This window comes from Mus caroli, chromosome 19 (assembly GCF_900094665.2).
Source record: "Mus caroli chromosome 19, CAROLI_EIJ_v1.1, whole genome shotgun sequence".
Lineage (NCBI taxonomy): Eukaryota > Metazoa > Chordata > Mammalia > Rodentia > Muridae > Mus > Mus caroli.
In genome coordinates, this window is record NC_034588.1 from 54,075,053 (window position 1) to 54,096,542 (window position 21,490).

General features: G+C 43.4%; 1 protein-coding gene across 2 annotated transcripts in view; it reads left to right on the plus strand.

Annotated features, from left to right (window-relative positions):
- Positions 1–6,883: 6,883 nt before the first annotated feature.
- Atrnl1 (attractin like 1) overlaps positions 6,884–21,490 on the plus strand; it is a 515,328-nt gene continuing 500,721 nt past the window's right edge. Inside the window, exon 1 of one of the 2 annotated variants that reach the window (XM_021151617.2) lies at positions 6,884–7,557. In XM_021151617.2, the coding sequence (XP_021007276.1) occupies positions 7,268–7,557 (290 nt within the window). In that variant the 5' untranslated portion in view covers positions 6,884–7,267. The remainder of the gene's footprint in view (positions 7,558–21,490) is intronic. The other variant, XM_029472585.1, reaches the window with a different exon arrangement.

Here is a 21,490-nt window from a genome sequence, read left to right on the forward strand (position 1 = left end):
TGGGTGGGTAGGGAAGTGGGGGGCGCTATGGGGGACTTTTGGGATAGTATTGGAAATGTAATTGAGGAAAATATGTAATAAAAATATTAAAAAAAATAAAATAAAAGGGTACACACTCATATCTTCAGTAAGCTAGAAAAAAAATAAATAAAAATGAACACACATTTCCCTTATTTTTATCTCTTTTAGATTTAATTCCTAATTCTCAATCAATGTGACAGGACTGAAAGCTTTCTAATAAAATAATATGTTACCTGCCTCTCTTTCCTGTCTCCTAGAGAAGGCAGGTTTCACATATAATATTCAATGGAGTATACTATTATTACAAGTAGATTTATCAGTTTTGGTCAGGTAAATGGATTTACTACTACCCTTTAGCTACTTCCCATTTAAAAGCATAGCTGTAGTTTGGGAATGAAAGCTGGCCTATTTGTTACGGCTCTGCAGGCCTGGACATTGCTTGAGGCACGTTGCCAGTTGACATTTTTTCTTCTCGTTTATTGTTCGTTTGCTCAGCCCCTCTGGCCCCTCATTTTTGTTTGGTGGTTTGTTTGTTGAGGCAGAGTCCTGTGGAACCCAGGCTGTTCTTGAACTAAATATATGACTTGAGGATGACCTTGAACTCCTGATCTTCCTTCCTCCCCTCCCAAGCCCTCTGATTATGCATACTCCAGTTTATTGGCTTGTTCTTATGTTTGTTACATTTCCCCCAACAACTCCAAGACCTGTAACATAACATGGAGTTAATATTCTTTCCCAAAGTGTGAAGAGTTTCAAACACTCACATCTATTATCTTATTGGGTACTCTCTTCCTGGTCCCTGACATCAGGTTGAGCTGTTTACCTGTCAGCTTGGGCATAATTGTCTGTCGTGATGGGTATTTATTTATAATTTTCTTATGATCAGCCTTATCTTCCTTTGTTGTAGCTCCTAAAAAAACAAAATCAAACAAACAAACAAACAAACAAACAAACCAAACTACTGGGAAATACGTTTTTTTGAGTACTTGAAAACAAAAATGTTTTAATTCTCTAGTGATAGGTTGGCTGGGTATAGAATTTTTGATTGAATTTTTTTCTTTTTTTTTTTTTAACTTATATCTTGCTAGCTTGTTGTTGGTGATAACTTTAATGGTATTCCTATTTCCAGTTGATTGTCTTTCTCTTCCTTCCCCAATTTATGAGACTTTTTACTCACTGTTTTAGGGCAGGTCTTACATCAAGTACTTTGATGAACTAATATAGAGTGTTTTTTTTTTTCTCTCTCTCTTACACATGCAGTGGGTAAATGTGCTGATGTGTCCACACTGCATGCCCCTAAATGCTCTGTCTCCCTCTCATGCATGATCACTATCACCTCCTTCAATCCTCTTCCTGAAAAAGTGGGAGCATACGTCTGTGATCCTGGCCTTCAAGAGGCTGAGGCAGGAGGCTTGCTGCAAGTTGAAAGTCAGTCCAGACTACATAGTGAGAACAGGCCAGCTAAGGCTATAGTCTGGAGATCTCAGTGGTAAGAGCCTTGGCGCTCTAGCAGAGGACTGGAGTTCAGTTTGCAGCACCCACACAATGGCTCACAACTCCGTTTCTAGGGATCCAACACCCCTTTCCTGGCTTTCTTGGGCACCAGGCACACACATGGTACACACACATGCTGGTGAAGCACACATACATATAAAATAAAAATGAATAAACCTTTTTAAAAAACACTGAAAAATTAAACAAAACAATTAAAACAACAACGTGAACACCGAAGAGTGGAGCAAGGAAAAAAACAAAACAAAACCCAAATCCCTATATTCAAGAAGTAGAATTTTGCCCTCCTCCTAATTTGTAGGAGATTTCCCAGGCCTTATTTTCAAGCATGTTATTGACATTTGACCTTGTCATTTTTATGTATGTTTGTTTTTGTGGTATGTATCCTGTCCCCCTTCCCCCTCTCCTGTTTTCCCCCTCCCCCATTCTCCATTCCAGTTCTTTGTTGCAAAATATTTCCATTTCTACTTGATTTCATTTTCTCTAATATCCTTCTCCCTCTCCCTGACCCCTGGCTTCTATTTTGTATGTCTTGTGAAACTTTACTGTCCCTATTTCATAAAGAATTATGAACAGTGCGTCAGGGTAGGGCTTGCTGCCTAGCAGACTTTCTTGTAGGATAAGGCAGAGGCTTGTCATCTGGTCAGGTGACTCTAGATGACAGTATGTTTTTGTCCTGGAATCCTTCCAGTTCTGCATAATCATCTTTCAGTAGTCTGGTGGTGTTCTGGGAACTAGTAAGAAAATGTGCTGTTCAGATGTAAACTTCCCCTATATTTTAACATTTTCAACCGTGTATCTAGCTCACGCCTAGTATTTTGCTGATGTTCCAGATCTGGAACCTTTGTCTTTATTCCCTAAGAGACTAAGCTTTCTTTCTATATTGGTTTGCGGTTAGAATAGTCTTCCCCTACTTAGGGCGGGGGCGGAGGGGCTACAACTTGTGGGAACCGGACCTATGATGGGGATGAGACGTGACGGAGTCACCCGATGAATCCCGAGAAATTCAACTCCAGAGACCAGCCCATAAGCTTATATACAGTGTTTGAGCCAATCCCAAGCCCCTAAATCCTCGGCCAGTTGTTCCATGGTGCCCCAAAGAAAGCCCTGCGTGATGAGGTAACTCAGAAGGAGTTGGGGGGGGGGGTTGTATCCTCACCTGTGAGGCTTCTGTGAAGACCGGAAGCAGTCACCGCCCTGGCCTTGATTCCCTTTTGCTCTCTTAAAGGTGTGCCTGGAGTCATCTGAGATCTAATGCCACGTTCTGCAGATCAGGACTCTTTGAGGAGTCTCAGGAGCCCGTGGCGCCTTCATCCCATGTTTTCCTTCCCAAGGACCTCCATATCCCCCAAAAGTCATTTCCTCACCGTCACCAATACCCCTGTTTTCATCCTAGAACCCAAACTCTGCCTTCTGTGGTAACTGTTTCCTTATATGGAAGCTGTCCTGGGCCCCGTAGACTCATTTCTAGTTGTTCATCTTTGCAGACACGTACATTGCTTCTCTCATTGATATTTCTAAATGAATGGCCACCTCTGATCGCTAATGAAATCTTTCTTCATTTTCTTTGTCATTGTGAACTGACACCTGTAAACTCTAAACGGAGCAAATGTGCCTCCAATTACAGGAGCAAAACTTTTTCTGCCCCTGCGGGTGAGGTTTGCAGAGGGAATAGTTATTGGTGCTATATTTATTTGAGTCAGGGTTTTACTATGTAGGACAGGCTGGTCTTGAACTAGAGATGTCCCATTTCTGCCTTCCCAGTGTTGGGCATACAGACCTGCACTCCCATGCCCAGGTAGATGGATAGACTTGATTCACGTTGCTTAAGGGGAGTCACAGTCTGTGCCTTTTAAAAAAATAATTAGATTTCATAAAAGACAAATTTCTATGACCAAGTCTTGGCAATTTATTATTTGGGGGGAGAAGGTAAGGTAGTACGTGTAGATATTTAGAAAGAAAAGTTTTAAGAATGCTCATTTTATTTTCAATTAAAAATTATATTAGCCCAGCCTAGTGACTTTAGAATCTTTGGATTTATTTCTCTGGATTTACTTATAACAATATGTTTGAAATGTGTTAAGTCTTAGAAAAATTGGCAGAAGGAGGAGTGGTGTGTGTGTGTTTGCAAGCACAACAGCAAGAGAGGGGGATGAAAGCAAAGAACGGGCCCAGGGGGAGGCAGAATGTTAGCTTTTGGTTGGGAGGGTGCGATGTTTCAGATTAGCATACACCTCTCATATCACTCATATTTGTTAGTGAATATTTAAACCTGACTTTTTCTTTATTCCCCAATCTCAGCTCCATCTAAGCTCTCTTATGTCTTAAGAGATGCTGCCTGGCTGGCTTGGTCCTACGATGGTGTTTCCTGCTCTGAGACTGAGCTGCCTGCTACTTTATTTCCGGCTGCTTTCCGGCTGTGTGAGTCAATGGTGAACAACAGCCAGAGCAGAGCCCACCTTTCAGTCAGGCAGTCCTGCCTTCTTTCGTCTGAATAGGAGCCTTTGCTTCTAGAGTGACAAAATTCAGTATCAGTGGACTTATTTCCCCCTGTTCTTTAAAAAGTATCATTTGAATGTCCTTTGAAAAGAGAACTCTTAGGTTTTTGTCTACCATATTACAATTTTTTAAAAGTACTTTAAATAGAAGTGAACATAATACCTCAAATATCCAAGGGTCCCTGATATTAGTTAATTGTTGAGAGAACAAATGCACACATGTTTCTTCTTGGATAAGTTGTAATCACTAGTTCTAAACAATTTAACTTTATTTTGGTGAAACTGGCTTTTGCCCTTTTCTCTCTTCGGGGTTTTTTAACCCTTTACCAGAGTGATGGCTGCTGTTACCAGTCCTATGAATTCCTTCAGTGTTGTTGAGCCTGCTAGGATGTGACAACCTGGGAGTTTAAACGTTTTTGATCATAGAAGATACTGAAACATCAGCCAAGATGCTGCACAGGTTCTGTCGCTGTCATTTAAGTTTTCTCTGTTTATATCTGCGGATTATGTGACACACATGTGTATCGGGAGGTTACTAATTTGCGAGCCCAATACAAGGTAGATCTATCCAAAGGTAGACATTACCTCTATTCCTTTTTGCTTTCTGTACCTTGAATTCATCATAGTTGCTCATAAGACGTCAACAGAAACAGTTCGAAGGAGAAAGAGGATATAGGCGAAGCCGAGATTCTGTGTGATCCTTATGTGAATACTTTCATATGAATTTAATGCATTCAAGTGTGTTCAAAGGGAATTATTGCGAGGAGGCCTTTGGGGCTGCACGTTCAGGGTACGGTGAATGACTACAGTGGTCAGATGGCAACAGATGTGTGTTTTTAATGGGCAAATCCTTCACTCAAATACACGCCCCAGTCGGTGTGTGGCTGAGCTGTGATCTCTCTTGTTAGAGAGACAGACTCCAGTGCACCCTTTGAATTACCTCCATTCACTAGAGGCATTAAGAATTGACCACTTTCCACAAGTCTGAAAGTGACACCACCTTAGACGTGAGAAAGATGTAGCTGACTTTAAACTTCAGCTGGTAGGGAGAGAAGAAGAAAGGAAAAGCCAAGGAGATTGTCCACCAACAGAGAGGATCCTAAAGAGTTTGGATTTTCTTTCCCTTTTTCTTTTTGTGACTGCAGTGAAAAGGAGTGGCCTCTAACAAGATCCTCTTAACTCTGTCCCCCTCTTTCTGAAGAACACCAGAATGTGGAAAAGGTGGGGAAGGTATGGGGCAAGCCAAATTTCAGGCTCTAAGGGACATGGCTCGCACTATTGTGTCCTGGAAATGGATTTTTTTAAGTGAGAATCAGTTGCCTTTCTTCTTTTGGGAAGGAGCCTTTCCCCCCCCCCCCCAGGACCTTTGTTTTCCTCTTAAGTCATTGCTGAGGTATTTGCAAACCAAGCCAGCCAGCACTTATGTTTTATTCACCAAAGGAGAACAAAGCAGCTGCAAACAGAAGTGGGGTGATAAACACTGGAAACGCACACAACTTAGAGGACTCGATCCGTTTCTGCTACCAACCCGCACCTCAGCCTTTCTCATGCTCTTCCCTCATCTGCGAAATGGGGTTAATAGAGGATTTTCTCTGTGAAGTGGGATGATGGAGATTAAAAGAGATGACGTGGGTACATTATTCCCAAAATAAACCCGCAGTGAATCTTAACAATAATATTATGACTGTGGTTACAACCAAAACTTTTCTGCTCCAGCTGTCAGAAATATCTGGTGAGTTTCACATTCTTGTTCGGACCGCCTGCTCCTTGGTGGAGCTCCAACAACACTCGAGGGTGCTTGCCTGCAATTTGTGCACAGCTTCCTCTCCAAGGGTTCAGCTAACAGGCCCGTATAGAGAAAGCATAAAAGTAGAAGATATATCTCAGCTTATGCAATTAAATCTTGGAAAGTCATCTCAAGGAAGAAATAGATGCCGCTGAAAACGGGAAAGGGCCCTTTCTGGAAATCACTTCTGCTTTTCTGAAGGAAAAAAAAAAAAAGCCCCGATGTCGCAATATTTTTCAAGAGAGAATAGTGTCCCAGACGAAGGAGGAAACATAGACAAGAGAAAAGAAGATTTGGTGAGGTTCCGAGGCAGCGTCGGGAGTGGTGGCTCTCGGAGCAGTTCTTTGTTGGGCATGAGGAGCCCCGATTTCACGATAAAGAGCGGCCGGCGGCTGAGGTCGCTCCACGGGAGCAGCTTCGCGCCCCATGCAGCCCCTCACCCCACTCCGCCCTGTCCCTGCACCCCACAACGTGGTCAGACCGCGGTGCCTTTAAGACTTTGCTGGCTGCACATGCTCAGCTCTTTGTGTGTAGTTGGGAGTTTTTAAGAAAAAAAAAAAAAAAAAGAAGAAGAAGAAACGTGCAAGAGACCCGGGGAGCACTGGGGCGGGCGCCTCACTTCTGCAGCCCGCGGAGTACAAGGTTGCCTTCCTGCCGAGGCCCCGAGGTCGGAGTGGGTTTCTCCTCCGTGGGCTCCGCGGCGCGGGCCACACCTGGGGACGCACTCCCAGCGGTGCCCGCCGGGCGGGTGGGCGCGCGGGGGAGTCCCAGGTCCCCGTCAGGGGCCGGGCGAGACCACCGCGCCCGGACCGAGGGGGGGTGGCCACGAGAGTGCGAACGCACAAGGCTGCAGGAACGTCTCTCCGCAGCTTGGGCTGCGACCGCGGCCACGGCAACTCTGTCTGGAGGGCGGAGAGAAGCAGGCTGCTGCGGTATCTCAGGCTGGCAGGAGGACCGCGGGATACCGACGGCCGCTCTCCCCTCCCCGCGTGCTCCTGTTGGACGCGCCCATCTCGGGGGCTCCCGCGCGGCCCCGCCCTCCCGGGCGAGCCTCGGCATTCGGCGCGGGGCGCGGGCGAGGCGGGGCCGTGCGGGTCCCCTCCCCCTCCCCGCTCGGTCCCCTCCCCCTCGGGTCCCCTCCGGAGCGCGGGGCGCCGCCGGCTCTTCGCTCCGCTCCCGGAGCTACCGTGGCTGCAGGGTTCGGCTCGCCGAGGACAAGGTCAGGGAAGCGGGCGGCGATGCCCGAGTGTGACTGGAGGCAGCCGACCGGAGGCCGCCGCGCCTGGGATCCGCCGCTCCGGACCGGACAGCGGGACGGAGGTCGGCGCCGTTGAGGAGCCGAGGAACAGCAGCGGCGGCGGCGAGGTCCTCTGCGGCCGGAATCCCCGCTCAGCGGCATCTCCGTGCGTTCCCGCGAGCGCAGCCCCGCCGGGCCGGGACGCCGGGGAAGATGGAGCCGGGGGTCCGGGCCCGCTCGGGTGCCCCGCAGCCGGCCTCCCCGGGGCTATGGAGGGCTCGGCCGGCGGGCGGTGGGGGCGCCTCCTCCTGGCTGCTCTTGGACGGGAACAGCTGGCTGCTGTGCTATGGCTTCCTCTACCTGGCGCTCTATGCTCAGGTGTCCCAGTCCAAGCCCTGCGAGAGGACTGGCTCCTGCTTCTCCGGTCGTTGTGTCAACTCCACCTGCCTGTGCGACCCGGGCTGGGTGGGGGACCAGTGCCAGCACTGCCAGGGCAGGTTCAAGTAAGTGCTACCGTGGGACCCCAAGCCTCAGCCCTGCCCCGCCAGCGTAGCTCCCTGCCCCGCTCTGGCCTCGGGGTCCCCGAGCTCATTGCGCCCGGGAGGAGCCCCTGCGCTGCGCCCCTCCAGCCTCCGGGTGCCCCGGGGAGCTCCAGCAGGCGCCCAGCCCGGGCTGACTCGGTGCTTTCCGCACGTCCTCAGCGGCTTGTCATCCTCTGCGCAGAAAGAATGTTCTCACTCCAATTCGTGCCAAACTCCGCCAATTAGGACAGTATCTGTTTCCATCAGAAACGGAGGAAATAACTCATGAAAAATCCATGAACATTGTGAGAAGTCAGAGGCGTCAGGGTTTAAAGTTGTGGCCGAGCTCCTTCCCTGTGCTGTTCCTCTAGGCAGAGAGCACGCCTCAGTTTAGTAATCGTGTGGTAAATAGGGTTTACAATGGGCAAACTACCGTCTGTACCTTGTTATAAGTTTCTAGGTTGGTCCTCTCACCCATTTCCCCATAAGTCTATAACTTACTGGAATTTTACGCCTCCTATCCAGAACCTACAGAGAGAAATCCAGGCAGCAATTTAAGTTAACTCGATCAAGGTTATGCAGAAAATGCCGAGTCGTGATTCCAGTCCAGCCAGCGTCACTCCAGAATATGCATTTAGAGGTGTTGAGTTTATCAGGACAGTCATGGCTTTGTGTGACTTTTGACAGGGTGTATGGGGGACAGCAGTTTGGTTTTGCTGAAAAGCAAGGTGCTAAGGAGCCTGCATCTCTGGGGAAGAGACACTTCTCCCCATTGGCTGATGCTTATTAGATCTCTGCCTCTATAAAAAGAAGTGGGGTGGCCGTTGGGAAGGCGTAGAAGTGGGTTTCTCTGAGAAACTGCAGGAAAGCGGTCATCATGAAAGCTTGTCCTAGATATTTAACATGAAGTTTACGGCTGATTGTGGTTGTGAAATAATACTGTGTAGATGGCTAGTATTTGTTGTGGAGATGAAAGCAGAATCTAGGTAAAGTATCTCTGGCTTTGAGCCAAAGGTAAGAATATGGCTGACTTTATTAATCTATTTCAGGTGGTTTCCTTGGCGTTTTAATCACAGCATAGTTTTCTTTACTTTCTTTCCCACATTTTTACTGTTACTTACTGGAGCAATATCCCATATTCAGTGTAAAAATAATGTTTGTCTTAAATGACACTTTGAAATTTTAAGTAGATTTTATTCTTTAGTTTTTGGTTTTGGTGGGAAATCTTAGGTGAAATTTCATAAAATTGGTTTGGAGCAGTAAGTATTTCCAGAGTTCCAAGTTTTAGGAGCGAATACATGAGTTTTACAGATACCTTTAAAGTAATTTAAAAAGAGAGGCGCCACTGAAAAGTTTAAAAAAGTTTTACAATGAGAAAGCGAGATCTGATTTTATGATGCCTCCTGAGTAGCATTAATCCCCCTGTCGGTGATAGTGTTAGCCAGCCAGCCCTTTTACTTGTTAAGAGGATATCTTGTGGGAGAGAGCAATGGACAAGGAAAAAGCTACACTCACTTGTCCCGGTTTTCTACAGAGTAGGATTGTTTCAATCGTTTGTAACGTTGTGGCGGTGAGTTAGCTCCGTTTATCTGAAGAGGCTATGAAGCACCACCTTCTGAGACGTTCAGTCCAGTCCTGTGTTTTGGAGTAGGGATGCTTGTTAACAGCTAGATAGCTAGATCAGCACTCTGTGAATTCTCTTAGATGCTGTCCCAGTAAGTAAGAGAAATCACCCAGATCAAGTTAAAAGTAACCAAGTAACACTGAAAGATGTTCATGAACTAGATACATTGTTAACGGAAGCAGAGTAGACGTACTTAAATGAGGTCAAGTCCTGAACTTACTGAATAGTCATCCTTGGGAAGCTGTTATTCTTCTGATTCAACTGCTGCTTGATGTTTCTATGAAATACAAGTTATTCGGGTAAATATACATAGTACACATCTCTGTTTTCTCAGGCATACTTTTAGGGGCAAAGAAAGTGTATTTGATGTTAAAGACTTTGGACATTTAGAATAGTACAGAACTATTCTTGGTAAAGTACCTTGTGAGCTATGAACAGTTTATTTGAAGATGTGTTTTCATGGCAAAAGAACCAAACTTGACAATTATAGCTCAAGTCTTGACTAGGCTGAACACAAGAGCAGCCTTACACATAGTCGTGAAAAGTGATTGATTAATCTTAGAAAGCAGGTGTCAAAATTAATGGGTATGTTACCTTAGTCATTTTCTATTATAGATGTTGTGGCTAGGGAATGAACATTCTTCAAAGGCCTTTTTGCATCTGAAGACTGAAGTAGAGATGTAGGAGCAAACAGTATTAGAAGGGATGCTCCGGAGCTCCTGGCATTCACTGTAGCTTTTTGTTTGTTTCCATTTGAAAATAATAAACCCTTCAAAATTGTAAGACATTTCTGACAAAAGCAAAACAAAATGACCACCCGTTTTCACTAATGCCAGACTAAAGGTTTTAGGAGTGAGACTCGCAAAGCACCTGGCCAGTTTGAAATAGAATCAAGACTATGGTAGGCCCTAATTGAAATTATATTTCAGTTGCATTGCACAACGTTAGGCTGGAAAACATTCTGATGTAATCTACGAATAATAGTATAGACGACAAATGATATTTTTGTTAGAAGCTGGTTAAATTATTTTTATAGAGCAGTTGAAAGTTTTATGTATAAGAATTGGTTTTGTATTGAAATTATACTTTTTGTTTTGTTTTGCTACTGTAGCTTTGATACTCATCGCCAATCTCTTAAATCTGAGGTTGGGAAATATGTTACAGTATGTGACTTATTTGTAAATATAGAATTATAAGCATTCCTGTATGGGGTACTTTAAGAATCATTAACTTTATTCTCTACATAATTTTTAGACCTTCCGGTTAGTCAAATTTGGGTTCTAAATAGCACATATTTATGATGGAATTACATTTTTAGTAACTGCTATAATAGTGAGTATATACTGTGAAATAGTGGAATGTTTTCTATCAACAAAAGTGGCAGGATTAGAATTTTAATTATTTTTTTCTAAGCCACTTTTTTTTTTCTTTGAGAAAAGGTCTCTACACACAACTGGTTGTGGAACGCACTATGTACACCAGGCTGGCTTTAAATGCAGAGAGATCCTCCTGCCTCAGCCACCATGCCAGCTGTAAGCTACTCTTTAAGTGATATATTTATATAAAATCTTTATTGTTAATGACAGGAAACCTTTGAGTAATGTGAAAAATTGAATGTTCTCTGTCCACATGTCTTCATCTTCTAAGTAAAATTATAATAGATGATTTATATTATCATTTATATTATTAAAATATGCAATCCCATAGTAGGGATTTAACATAATTGAAGTGGACAGTTCCGTCTAAATTGTGAAGTAGGTATCTTTCTTTTCTTTCCATTATTTGGCTTCTTAAGCAATCAGATTACTCCGCCGCTTGTTCTCTCAGCTTCTTGTGAATTCCTTTGGCCTCAGGGTACTTGACACAGTCCTTACTTCTTTACTCTTTGCTCGAGTAATTAATGTTGCCATCTAATTTTAGCCTGCCTACCAGTTTGTAAAGGAGGCTTTTTGGACTCCCCAGTCAGTCAGTCATACCTTCTTACATACTGCTGTAGCAGAGCCTTTCCTACTTAGTGCTTTTAAACAAAGTACTAATTATTTTTTCTTTAAATTGACACACAAGAAACTACAATTTCATCTTATTAACTTTTTCTGTGGTCCAAATGCTCTTCAAGTGCTATGTTGAGTTTCAGTTTAAAATTTATTTTTTGAAATATGTGGTATGTATGCACACTTATGTATATGTGCATATATATATATATATATATATATATATATATATAGTGTGTGTGTGTGTGCATGTATGTCTGGGTATCTGTGTGCATGTGTGTATGTGCATGTATATGTGCTTTGTGTGTAGTGTATATGTGTGTGTATGTGCATATGTTTGTGTGTGCATGTGTGCATATGTGTATGTGGTATGTGTGTAGTGTGTGTGTGTAGTGTGTGCGCACACACATGTGTGAGACGAGCAGTGTAGAAGAGGGCCCTGGAATCCTGGGAATCAGAGTTACAGGCAGTTGTGAGCCTAACTAACATTCAGGACACTGGGAACTGAACTCAGCTCCTTTGCAAGAGCAGTATGTGTTTGTAACCTCTGATCTGTTCTTGTAGGCCCTGAGCTATCATTTGTAATGTGCAATTTATTTATTTAAAGTTTAGAATTTGGGGAGTTTTGTCTTATGTATATATCTGTGAAATGATCACAGTAATAATGACCATGAAAAGAGAAATCGTACTAAAAAGTTTCGAATGCCTCCCTTTCTCTCCGGTTGCCTCTCCATGTCTCCCAGGAACTGCTGATCTTTGTTCTCTCAGTACAGATTCATTGGTGTTTTCTAGAGTTTCTCTTTTGTAAGTGGAATCATTTGCTACATTTGTCTTTAAACGGCTTCTTTCACTATGTATCATTTTGAGATTGGTTCTGTTCCTTTTATTTCTGAACGGTTTCTGATTCCTGGACACACCCGTTTTGCTTTTCCTTTTGCCCTCTGATGGGATCTTGGGTTGTTTCCAGTTCTTAATATTCCTTATAAAGTGAGTGAACTCCCTGTAAAAGTCTTTGTGTGGACATAGGCTTTCGTTTTTCAAGGAGAAATACCAAATAGTGCAATGCTGAATCTTATGGTAAATACACAATTAATTGTTTTTAAATGAAAGACATTTTATATGCATGGATGTTTTCACTGCACATATGTATGTACCCCCCAGAGGCCAGAAGAGAGTGGCATATCCCTTGGAACTGGAGTTAAGGACAGTTGTGAGCCACCTTATGAGTGCTGGAAATTGAACCTGGGTCCTGGGAGAGCAGCCCGTGCTCTAAACTGCAGCCATCTTCTCAGTCAAATACAGAAACTTCTCGAGTAGTTATGAGAATGTTCTAGTTAATTCATATTCTTATTAACTTTTGTCTGTTTAAATTGTAACAGTTCTAATGGATAAGCAGTATGTCATCGGCCTTTTCTTAAACATTCATTTAGTGTGTGTGTGTGTGTGTGTGTACTCATGTGACAGACCATAGTACATATGTAGCAGTAGTAACGTGTCAGTTATATCGTGGGATTGTGGGATGGAACTCAGGCTGTCAGAATTAGCCCTTACCCTGCTGAGCTGTCTCCTTGGCTCTCACTGGCTTCACTTTGTGTTCTCCTTATGACTAATGATACCAGATATCTTGTCATGTGTGTACTTGCTATCTGATTGTCTTCTTTAGTGAGGAAACTTTCAAATCTTGTGTGCATTCAATATCCCCCTTATTTTTGATTTTGATTTTGATTTCTTTCATCTATTAGATAGTTCTTTATCATTTGGAAGTATTTTCTACCAGGCTGGGACTATCTCTCATTTTCTTTATTTTTAATTTCTCTATTTTCTAAACATTTTAATTTAATTTCTTTTTAAAAAATTAACTAGTTTATTTTATGTATGAGTGCTCTATTTGCATGTATACCTGAGTGCCAGAAGAGGGCATCAGACCTCACTATAGATGGCTGTGAGCCACCATGTGGTTGCTGGAAACGGAACTCAGGACCTCTGGAAGGGCAGTCAGTTCTCTTAAGCACTGAGCCATCTCTCCAGCCCCTAATTTAATTTCTTATTTTTTTAATGTAACCCTGTATGTGCATGTGAATATGTGCATGAGTGTGCATGTGAGTGTGCATGAGTGTATGCATGTGAATATGTACATGTGAGATGTGAGTGTGTGCATGTATGTACATGTGAGCATATACATGTGAATTTGTGCATGTGAGTGTGTGCATGTGAGTGTGTAATGGAGTTGCAGGAGGATTTGAGCTGCTCATCACGCTGGGAACTGAACTCGGATCTTCTGCAAGAGCAGCACTGTTAATCACTGAGCCAGCCCCCCCCCCCCCCGCACCCCTCTCCCTGTGGTACCTTTTCTTTCTCTTACTTCTTCTTGTCAAATAACAGAGGCTCTCACGTCAGCTGGTTTTGGTGTTCTAGTAATGCTGATCTTATAGAAGGGAAGCCTCAGTATTTGCTGGAAGGATTTTTGTGGAATTTGCATTATTTGTTTGGTAGAATTTACCACTTGTCTTAGGGTTTCTGTTGCTGTGATGAATACCATAGCCAAGCGCAACACAGGAGGGAAGGGCTTGTTACCTCTTACAGCTCTAAGCTGCACTTGGACCTTGAGAGAAGTCAGGACAAGGCAAGAAGTAAAGTAGAAGCCGCGGAGAAACTTTTTGCTGGCCAGGTCTCCCTGGCTTGCTCGGCCACAACTCACAGGCACCTGCCCAGGTGTGGCAGGCCAGTCACACTGGATTGGATGCTCCTGTACCAATATAAGTCAAAAAAATGTCCCACAGACTTGCCTACAGGCCCATCTGATGGAGGTATTTTCTCAACTGAGGCTTCTTCTTCCCAGAGACCTCTAGCTTGTATCAAATTGACCAAACCAAACCAAACGAAAGCCAAACCAACAACTCTCCCTAACAACAAAGAGCAAACAAGCAATAACAACACAACAGCCAGCCAGTGAAGCCCTCTAGGCCTGAAATTTTATTGATTCCCCAGAGATAACAGGAGAATCTTACATGACCCTGGTCTCAGAAGTGACATCTCATACATGGCCCCAAAAGCACTGATCTCAGAGTCCAAACAGACATGCCAGACGGCCTGATGGTAGAAAGTGTCTGTTGCATCGAGCCACACCAAGAACCCTGTGACCCCCTGGGCGTGGCTGGCTTCTGTGTGTGAAGCTCAGGGACGGTAAAGCTTTCCTTGGGGTTCTGCGTGAGAGCAGTTCATCAGTGGGCACCAAAACCAGCAAGCAAAGCTCCGAAGCTCCATCCTTCCAGATGTTTACAGCCTGAGACTTCCTACAGACGCCTGCTGAGACTAGCTAACTTCTCTCCTCTGCTCTACATGATAAGCACTGAGGTTCTGGGTTGTGGCTGTAGTAGGTGACACCCCATCATGGTGTGCGAAGCAGGCTTCTGCAAGAGGCAATAAGAAGTAGACTGAAAATAAACTTGATGGATTGAAAAAGAATTGAAATTCGTAAAAATCCTGTCCAAATTAACAAACTCAAACAACAAGGAAACTACCTGTTTAGAAGCAGGCAATGGGCTTGAATTCTCTTACGATGTACAGGAGGAAAAAAAAAACCCATAAAATTTATGTCCAGCATCTCTAAGCATTAGGAAAATGCAAATTAAAGCTATAATTACCCCATACCTGTTAGAAAAAGCTATTATTGAAAAGATGAAAGATAGCGCATGTTGGCTAGAATGTGAAGAATCGGAAAGCTATTTAGTGGAGATGTAAATCACTTCACCCATCTTGGAAATAGTGGGAAGGTTCTTAAAAAACACCCTGAGACTAGAGTTACCTTGTGATTCGCAGTTCCACTTCTGACAATGTATCTTCAGTCCTATGTCCACTTCTGACAATGTATCTTCAATCCTGTTTGCTGCAGCTGTGTCCACAGTAGTTCAAACTTGGGAGGACATAAGTGCTCATCAATAGACATGAGGGGTTGGAAAACCTGGTGTGCGTGCTCAGTGACATAGAGGCTGAAGGGGAATGACGTCATTTGCAACATGAAATACATTGTAGCAAGTGGATAAGCCAGGAACAAGAAGAGAGTAATAGCCCTGATCTCACTTACACTGGGCGCTGAAATGTGAACTCAATGTGAACTCATCGTGTGGGCTGCTGTTGAGAGGGATGGGCTGCGTAAGGAAAGGGGATGCTCTGAATGGTGTGACGTGTACGAGGTTTCAGTTAGATGAGAGGATGTCCTGATGTTCTCTTGTACAGCAAGGTGATTTATGTATATTTCAGAATTCTTAAAGGTGAATTAAATGTTATTATACAGAAAGCTTAGTATGTGAAGTGATAGGTATGTTAATTAGTGCATTATGTTCCTTTTAAAGCCAGAGGGTAGTCCTAGGTATTGCTCCTCACATGCTATCTTCCTTTTTCTCCTTCCTTCCTTCCTTCCTTCCTTCCTTCCTTCCTTCCTTCCTTCCCTCCTTCCCTCCTTCCCTCCTTCCCTCCCTCCCTCCCTCCCTCCCTCCCTCCCTCCTTCTCTCCTTTCCTTCTTTCCTTTCTTCCTCTCTTTATTCCTTTCTTCCCTTTGAGACAGTGTCTCAGCGAGTATGCTTGACCGAATGGCCGATGATCCCTAGGGATCTGTCTCTGCCTCCCTAATTCTGGGATTATATGCTCTTGTCAACAACCCCAGCTAGCCACCTCCCTATCCGTAGTGTATACATGTTGAAACATCATATTGTCCCAGAGATGTGTACAATTAGCATCTGCTAATAGATGTATAACACTGAAGATGTACCCAACAGACTGGTGAATAATGTTTCAACTAGAAAATCTGTTTTGAGGAAGACATTTTGGGGTGCATAGATACTTGATGTGGTAAAGTGCTCACCATGGAAGCATGAGGACCCAAGTTCATGTCCCGGAACCCACATGCTAGTGTGTGCTTGTGGGCCAGCAAACCCCAGCAATGCTCTAGTCTTTGTCCACAAAATGTTCCATGTAGCCACAGGTTTTTGTTTTGCTTTAAAACATGGGTATTGGGCTCTGAAGTTAGGCACCCACACTTGTACTACTTTTATCCACGGAAGCGTCTCTCCTGCCCAACAAACTGTTTCTGTAAAAGGTTGCATATTGGACACCTACGGCTTGTTGCTCGGATGGTTTCTGTGCTCTCAACGTTGTCTTTGTAGTATGTTAGCAGCGTTAGTATAAATAAATAGGTGGAGCTGTGTTCTGATAATTCCTCATTTATGCAGACAGTTGGCCAGCAGTTTAGAGCCCTAATCTAAATTCATGTGTCTCTGCCTCTTAGGTCAAGAACATGCATATGTAGTTTAATGTTAGTTGGGTGTAGCGGTTTACAATTATAATTGCAAAATTCCATAGTTTACAGCAGGAGGGTTTTTATGATTGGCAAGGCCAGCCTGGGCTGTGCAGAAAGTCCTAGGCTAGCCAGAGTTACATTGTCAGGGCCTGTTTTTAAAAAATTAAAAGTTTGAAATTTAGAGTGTATTTTCCAAACTTTGTTAAATAGTTGAATTATGTGTTACTTAAGTTTTGGGAGATCTGCACAAAGAGGCAAATATAAGGGCATTAGGAGTAGGAAGTAAATGAATAAATTGAAAACTGGGTCTTTGTTGTCACCTATGGGTTTGGAGTTTTAAGACTCTTGTTTTATAATTCCAGGTTATGCATAAGTTCAAAGTGTAACAGCAATTCTCTAAGGTGACATTTGGAAGATTTAAGAAGAGACCAGAGACTTGAAAGAGAAAATTGTCCTTACTGTAGGAAGTGAGTCAGTTCTTACTGTGGGGTGTGTGTGAGTGGGCTCTCACTGTGGGGTGTGAGTGGGTTTATTCTTATTCCTACAACTTAGTGGTGAGAGGAGATTTCCATTCCATCTTAAGGGCTGATGTCAGCCTCCCGTGCCGACACTAGAATAGATGGAATTCCTCTGTAGTAAGTAGAGAGAAGTTAAGTTCTTGGTAGAGTCTTCAACTAGTGATGTGGGATGGAGGTAGGGACGACGTCCAGGGCTGGGGGATGTTGTCTTACGATCCTTGTAGTGCTACTGAAGCTGGGCAAAGCAGAGTGTAGGGAATGTGGTTTCCAGCTTTCCTGCTGTGTGGCCTGAGTGGAGAGATTCCTTCATATCCCGCTTCTAAGGAGGAGAGGAGAGAGAGATTGTGGTAGTTCCTACCTACGTGTTTTTGAGGGAAGGAGGAATATTTTGAACTATAGGCAGTGGATTGGAGAACACAGGACAGGACTAAGCAGATGGCAGAGAGTAGACTCTAGGTCAGAAATGTTGGCAGAGGTTGAATTAGGAGGCTGAGGCAGGTAGACCTCTTGAGTTTTGGGTCAGCTTGGTCTCCATAGAGAGTTCTGGCAGAGTATAACTCTGTCTCAGAAACAAAAACAAATAAAGAAAATCACTTTATGGATGGGGGCATCTGGTATCTGTATTTCCTTAGAAATATCTTTAATTTTTTTAAATTGATACTTCCTATAATTGGGCCACTTACTGTTTTCTTATTTCTTTGCATGATGTGTGATCCCTTTTTGTTTTAGACGGGACGTCTCTAATGAGATGTCTCTGAAGCCTTCTCCGGTGTTTGTTTTTGCTGTGGATCACATCTGTTTAATGGGTTTCCAAACGATTTTGTAATGATTTTATTTTTTTACTGTGAGTGATCTCTGGCATCAACGTTCCTCCACCTTGTGGTCAGCTGCGATTCTGGTGAGGATTTCCGGTATTACCTGGAGCCAAGGAATAAGGAACTGAGTCTTTGCCGATTTCCTGTGGCTCCCTCCCTGAATGAAGCCCAGTGTGGCTCTGCCTTTGCCTGGTTTCTGCTTGTTCTGACGTAAGGATAAGCAAAAGTCATATCTGAGGTCTTTTCTGAGCATGTAGTCTGATTTAGGTAGGCATGTAGCTTCCTAAGTTCCCCAGTGTAACCTGCCCAGGTCTTTCTCTGTCCCAGTCTTAAAGGAACCCTGGGTCAGCTTTCTCCTGGTTTTCCAGGAGTCTTCAGGCAGGTATGTCCCTGTCAGGAATAGTGTCCTCTTATTCGTTTTGGTATTAATTGAAACTAAGCATGTCTATTATAATTAAAACTAAATTATAACTCGAGAAACCAGAAGACATTCAAACAGAATTGTAAGGAATGAAATGGTAAAAGAAAAATAGAAATGCTCAAAATTATAAAGTCATATCAAAAAGGGGGAAAAGTATACAACTAAAAAGTATTTTACATAGAACAGTAGTTGATAAACTCCTAACTGTTGACTGTTTTCTTTTTTTTGTTCTTTTGTTCTTTTTTTGTTTTTTGTAAGAGGTCTACTTTTCTGGAATGTTTAGTTTTTGGAACATTTTCATCAGGCTTTGTCCTCTTGAACAGAGTACCCTGATATTAAGTACGTAAGCATGGATTTCTTTTTCTCTAGTCTCTGGAAGAAATTACAGAATATTTTTATTATTTCTCATTTAAGAGATGGGAAGATTTTTACCATTGAAACCATCTGTGCCCACAGGTATTTTTGATACCTTGTTTTTAATTATAAACTTCTTTAGCAGATCTAGGGCTTTGTAGATTTTCTATTCCTTCATTGTTAGTTTTGCCAAGTTGTGAGTTATTTTAGATTTTTTTTCATTTTATTTAAACCATCAAATTCATTGACAGGAAGTTTTAACATCCCTTTTTTTCTATTGAATTATTAATAGTAATATCTCCATTGCCTTTTTGATAACTAATATCTTCCTTTCTTTCTTGGTGGGTTTGTTAGGAGTTTGACAACTACTATTCTATGTAAAATACTTTTTAATTGCATAGTTTTCTCTTTTTGATGTGATTTTACAATTTTGAGAGTTTTTCTTTTTCTTTTACCCTTTCACTCCTTACAATTCTGTTTGAATGTCTTCTAGTTTCTCGAGTTATAATTTAGTTTTTAGTTATAATATACATGTTTAGTTACAACTTTGGTTTTCGGTTTTCTAATAGTTATGTTTGGAGCAATAAATTCTGCAAAGCACTAGTTTAACTTCATCTTACAAGCGTTAGTAGGTTGTGACTTTTAGAATGAGTCAATTCAAAATGTTTTTTTTTTTTTTATATGTCCTTGTGACTTAGAACTCTGTTTCTTAATTCCCAGACATTTAGGGCTTTTTAACTTATATTCTCCATTATTATACACGATCTGCATGGCTTTTTGGAAGCACGATTATTATAGCTAACTTTCATGAATCGATCAGACTGATTTAATTCACTTCTGGTGTTACTTAGTGCTATGGCCAAAGGACAAGCAGCCAGCCACTTCCTTTAAGTCTGAAGTCATTTTTTTTTTCAATCCTGACTTTTGAAAGACAATTGCTGTAGGCTCAAGAAAGTCCGAAAAACATGTGGGATCCAATTTCTAAAGTTCACGTAATTAGAGAGACCCCTTCTAACTTTCATGGCTCCACTGGTTTTTTTGGGGGGGCTTTTTTAGTATTCTTTTTAGCATATGACTTGTGAGGGCCATTCAGTAAATCCATGAGAGATCAGGACCAGACACCGACTCACTTCGTTAAATCTTAGGGAAGTCGTTGACGTTCATCCTGTACCAGAGTGGATGTGCAGCTCTTTCTCTAGCATCTCCCTGTGCTTTCTACAGCAGTAAACTAATTCTACTGTCTTCAAAGAATTTAGTGGGGCGGGGGGGGGGGGGGGTGAGGAAGAGGAGAAGGAGGAGGAGAGTGAGTTGTGTGGNGTAAATCCATGAGAGATCAGGACCAGACACCGACTCACTTCGTTAAATCTTAGGGAAGTCGTTGACGTTCATCCTGTACCAGAGTGGATGTGCAGTTCTTTCTCTAGCATCTCCCTGTGTTTTCTATTGTTGTATATTAATTCTATTGTCTTCAAAGAGTGTAGGAGTGGGGGGGGGGGGGGGGGTGAGGAAGAGGAGAAGGAGGAGGAGAGTGAGTTGTGTGGAGGTCAGAGAGCGACTCTTTGGAGTTGAGCCTCTCCTTCTACCACGTGGGTCCTGGGGATCAAACTCAGGCTGTTTGACTTAGCCACAAGCCCCTTCACCCACTGAGCCATCTTGCCAAGCCCAGCGTCATTGTCTTTACGTTGCCCTTCAACTAAATTTCTTACGTACCAATACGGATATCACAGAACTTTCTGCATCAGTGAGCACAACCATGTAACATGTACCTTTGTAAAGTTTGGAGACTGATAGAGAGGAATGGGCAGTCAGGTGGAGGTCTACAGTTGGCTAGCACGTGGACTGTTGGAGTTTGGTTCCACAGGGAAGTGCTTGGGACAGGGGACTTGGGCATTATCAATGCAAAGAGGCAGGGAGGCCAGGACATTTATGTTCCTATTTGTTGGCTAAAGGCTGTTCCTGGGAGGAGGTAGATTCATAATCAAGTCTCACCATTTGCATGAGCAAAATGAGTTTTAGTTGCTCGAGGAGAGCCCTTCAACAAAGATCCAGAAACTCACTGCAGAAATCAGACCAAATGTGTGGAAATGTAAGAAAGTCTGAGAGAGTATGACAAGCACTGCCACTGTCGGCCACTGCACTGTGGTGTGAGCACAGCACTGCCACTGTCAGCCACTGCACTGTGGTGTGAACACAGCACTGTCACTGTCAGCCACTGCACTGTGGTGTGAGCACAGCACTGTCACTGTCAGCCATTGCACTGTGGTGTGAGCACAGCACTGTCACTGCCAGCCATTGCACTGTGGTGTGAGCACTGCACTGCCACTGTCAGCCACTGAACTGTGGTGTGAGCACAGCACTGCCATTGTCAGCCACTGCACTGTGGTGTGAGCACAACACTGCCACTGTCAGCCATTGCAGTATGGTGTGAACACAGCACAGCCACTGTCAGCCACTGCACTGTGGTGTGAACACAGCACAGCCACTGTCAGCCACTGCACTGTGGTGTGAACACAGCACTGTCACTGTCAGCCACTGCACTGTGGTGTGAACACAGCACTGTCACTGTCAGCCACTGAACTGTGGTGTGAGCACAGCACTGCCACTGTCAGCCATTGCAGTATGGTGTGAACACAGCACTGTCACTGCCAGCCATTGCACTGTGGTGTGAGCACAGCACTGCCACTGTCAGCCACTGCACTGTGGTGTGAGCACAACACTGCCATTGTCAGCCACTGCACTGTGGTGTGAACACAGCACTGCCCCTGTCAGTCATAGCACTGCAGTGTGCCTATCTTTAACTATTAAGATAGAAGCACATTATTTTATGAAGTTGTGCTAAATTATACCCATGAGAATTTTCCCCTACCTCTTTGCCCATATTTGATATGGTCAGCAT